This window comes from Mus caroli, chromosome X (assembly GCF_900094665.2).
Source record: "Mus caroli chromosome X, CAROLI_EIJ_v1.1, whole genome shotgun sequence".
Taxonomy (NCBI): Eukaryota; Metazoa; Chordata; class Mammalia; order Rodentia; family Muridae; genus Mus; species Mus caroli.
Genome location: NC_034589.1, coordinates 10637435 through 10641491, shown reverse-complemented (window position 1 = coordinate 10641491; position 4057 = coordinate 10637435). Strand labels below are relative to the sequence as shown.

The following is a 4057-nucleotide window of genomic DNA, read 5'->3' as shown; positions in this document are numbered from 1 at the left end:
GCTCACTTTGTAGACCAGGCTGGCCTCGAACTCAGAAATCCGCCTGCCTCTGCCTCCCGAGTGCTGGGATTAAAGGCGTGCGCCACCACGCCCGGCAGTACTTACCCTTTTAATGCAAGGAGTTATTGAAGTCTCTGGACCTTTGATTATACTTCTGACTATAAATAGAACACCCTTTGGTGCTTCAACACTGTGCTGTCCTGATGCCATAATCCCTAGCAGAAGCAGCACTGAGTCGGGATACTTCTAGAACACCATCACAAAAAATCATCTAGTCTTTGCCTGTACTTCTATGACACTTTGTGATTCTGGATATTAATGGAATACTAATGAAGGGTTAGAACCTCTTATATAGCCATGAGTGTAAGTTAGTTCTTGTCTAGCATGTTCAAGATTCAAAGGCAAAACTCAGCACTGAAAAAAGGAAAAGTAAAATGAAGAAGAAATAGAGAAGAATTGCACATAAAACAACCTTGACAGTAGCACTAGTTGTAGACTTTCTCCCTGGTTTGTCTTAATACTGATTGTCCATTACATTTATGGACAAACTCATTATGCAAAGAGTTTGTGTGTATATGTATGTGTACACATACAGACACGCTTAGCATCATTTAATGATGAGTGATGCTCTGAGAAGTATGCCATTAAATGATTTCATTGTTGTAAATACCCAGAGTAGGCTTTACATGAACTGAGATGTTGCAGCACAGCAGATACTGGACTATATGGTATATTTATATTTGAGTACATAATAAGGTACATATAGCCTGTTGTTCTAGGACCAAAATGAATAAAACAACACAAGATCAAACATGAGGAAAACAAACATGTAGTCAAGACATGTAAATATAAGATTATAGGGTTGATGCTGGCCTGACAACCTGAGTTCAGTACTCAGAAACTACAGGATGGAAGGAGGGAACTGATTTTTACAAGTTGTCCTCTACAAGCATTCCGTGTCATAGATTCATGTGGGCAACTATGTGCATATACACATAAATGCAATAACTTTTGTAAAAAGTGAGTGATAATTGTGTTGTACTTTTATTGACTGGCAGAGGGGTTGTGGTTTGCTTTTATCACTATACACATGTGAATTACATGTTGAGCTACTGCATGTCACATGATAGCCACAGTAGCACTGGGCTACTATAAGAATATATCCGCTCTATTGTGATTCTTCAGGTTTACTTGTTTGTTTGTTTTGTTTTCTTGGAGTTTCTTGAGGAGGGTGTAGGATTAGAAAGCTGTTTTGTTTTGTTTTTGTTTAGATATCACAATATATAGCTCAGGCAAGCTTAAGACTTATTCTGGAACACTACATGACTTCTGACTCACAATCTACCTGCTTAAGCCTCCCGGGCCCTAAGATTAGAAGTGTATAGTACCAATTTTGGCTACTATCAAAATGTTATGGAACCACTGTCATTTGCATAGTACATTATTGATACAAAATATTATTTTGTAGTACCCCACTGTATATAAGATATACCTAAGCATAGCATGAGCAACCTACTACTTTTAGTAGTTTTTTGAAGAAACAGTAACCAAGCAGCTGGTAGAAATACCATCTTGAATATATAAATTTGAGTTCTCAATATTGTGTGAGACAGTCAGTGCATTATTGCTGCCTAGCTTCGAGAATTTCAGTGTTTCTCAAGACAAATTGATGTTTTTCTTGTCCATGTGTCTGTAAGTCACCCAGCGGTGTCTGGCTCATGATTTTAAGTTGGGCCTTGTCTTCTCCATCTCTGTCATTCTAAAACCAAGACATCTACCTTCCATTCAAAAATCATAGCCATTTGTGTGGTCATGTTTCTCTCAGAGGGACTGGAAATTTTTTCCTTTCCCCTTCCCTTTTTTTCTTCCTCCTCCCCCTTTCTTTCTTTCCTTATTCCTACTCCTTCATTAAAATTCATCATTTCTTCCTCTTTCTTCTCCATGGAAAGGGCTGCAGTTACATGGTAAAGATTGGGGACCTGTAATTCTAATACAGGGAAGAAGCAAAGAAAAGCAAGACTACGTTCTTCCTCAAAGCCCTTCTGATACCCAAGTAGAATGTAGAAAGCTCTACTCTTTTCTTTTAAATGAATACTTTGTGTGTGTGTGTGTGTGTGTGTGTGTGTGTGTGTGTGTGTGTGTGTCCTAGGAGCCTATGAAGGTCTGAAGACAATGTTGGGTTCCCTGCAGCTAGAGTAATAGGCAATTGTATGCTACCATGTGTGTGTGCTGGGAATCAAACTCAGCTCCTCTGCAAGAATACTAAATGTTCTTTCTCACTGAACCACCCATCTCTCAAGTCCAGCAACAAGTTCAACAAAAGTTTATTTAAAGATTAAAAAATGTACCACTGAATTTTCAAAACTGAACTTTGAAATGTGGCTATAATTGTGTCCATGTTTGTTTTCTTTCCAGAAATGTGAAGACGTTTGGGTGGGAATGCCATCACCTATTCCTGTGAAATACGTTAGGTACTTAGACTTTTTGATTGATGTGTATGGCTTAGAGGACAACTTGCTATGAAGGTTTTGATCAACTCTCTTTGATTTACTGTTCTCATTATGCCATGTTTATTTTAATAAATATAATTTCATTTAAAACAAACAAAAATTAAGAAACAAGGTTTGTATTAAATGGAAATTCCTAAACTACAATTAATTTTCTTTGTCACTGTAGTTCCTCAGAACAGCTTGTTATATTGTTGATGTACCAGCACTATTAAAAATACCATTTAAAACATTGTTGACCATTTTATTGTATGTATTATTTATGAATGCCAAAGAATCTTACAATAATTTCCATCTAATATAATTTGATTCATTGCAATGTGAAAAGAAAATGACTTTTGACAGCTATGCATGACAATATAAAATCAAATTATATCAGAGCAATAAGTTGAGATTCTGGTAAGTATTTTTGAAATCTTTTTGACACATGTTTATTACTTACATAATTAAGTTTTGTAGCAATTCACCTCATCAAAATAATTCTCAAACCTCTCTAGAGTGAGTGTATATTTTCTAAAGTTAGTGAAGTTATGGGGAAAAAAGAACCTTCTCTCTGCCAACACACACACACACACACACACATATATATTTAAGAGAGAAATTAAAACATAGGCTGTGTTTATAATTTTAGTGTCTTTTAATATCTAAACTCAGCTTCTTAACTTAGTAATATATGCATGTGTATATAATTAGAGCATGACCAAAAATGTATTATCCTAAAATATTTAGAGATATGATTATGGAAAGTTTCAAAGCTTTGTTTTGCTTCATTCTACATACTTACTACCAGCCTCTGAAACTCTAGCCCAAAGGTTTAAGTAGTTTAAAATTACAATAGATCTCTCCTGCATTTCCCTGGTTTGAACTTTTCCTGTACACAGTTGTCATGACACACTCTTGTCATACAGTGTATATCTGATTACAACCTATCACAGCGGAGCTTCAGTGTCTAGAACTCTTCCCTATGCCATGCCAGGCCGTAGTGCTGGGTGCTAAAAATATCATAAATGTATTTGTCTCAAAGGCAGTGGGAGTCTATCAGGAAAGGACTGTGCTTGTTAGGGGTCATCCTGAGGAGAATAAAAGGAGCCAAGGCCATTTCAGGGTCCCCTTCCAAGAAGAAAGGGAACTCCCTTCTCCTCTCATTCTTCACTTGGAGCATTCCCTTGTCCACAGATGAGTTGGCTCCTACTTTCATGATCCAGTTTGCTTCACAACAATGGCTCTTTCATTTTCTTTTAATCAAAACTAGCCAGTAAATTACTTCTCTTCATAAACCTAGGACAATTTCATGTGCACCATTAGAATTGGTCCCATAGAGCCACGTATTAAACTAGAATTCACAAGTTACAGTGGGCCCATAAAATTCTAATTTTGATGGCTTGGTTTTGTCCCAGTTTTATTTTTTTAAGGTAACTAACAATGCCAAGCTATTTTGTCATTTTAAGGTTATTCTACTTCCCAGAGAACAAGCTTTTAGAAGGGATAACATGTGCCTAGAAGTGTTCAGATTGACACATCTTATTCAACCCCTCACTCAGTTATATTTC

The 4057-nt window shown here is 36.6% G+C and overlaps 1 protein-coding gene across 1 annotated transcript in view; it reads left to right on the top strand.

The window, feature by feature from the left end:
* Efhc2 (EF-hand domain containing 2) overlaps positions 1-2676 on the top strand; it is a 183214-nt gene extending 180538 nt beyond the window's left edge. Inside the window, exon 15 of the mRNA XM_021153766.2 lies at positions 2416-2676. Within this exon, the coding sequence (XP_021009425.1) occupies positions 2416-2523 (108 nt within the window). The 3' untranslated portion in view covers positions 2524-2676. The remainder of the gene's footprint in view (positions 1-2415) is intronic.
* The last annotated feature ends 1381 nt before the right edge of the window (positions 2677-4057 follow it).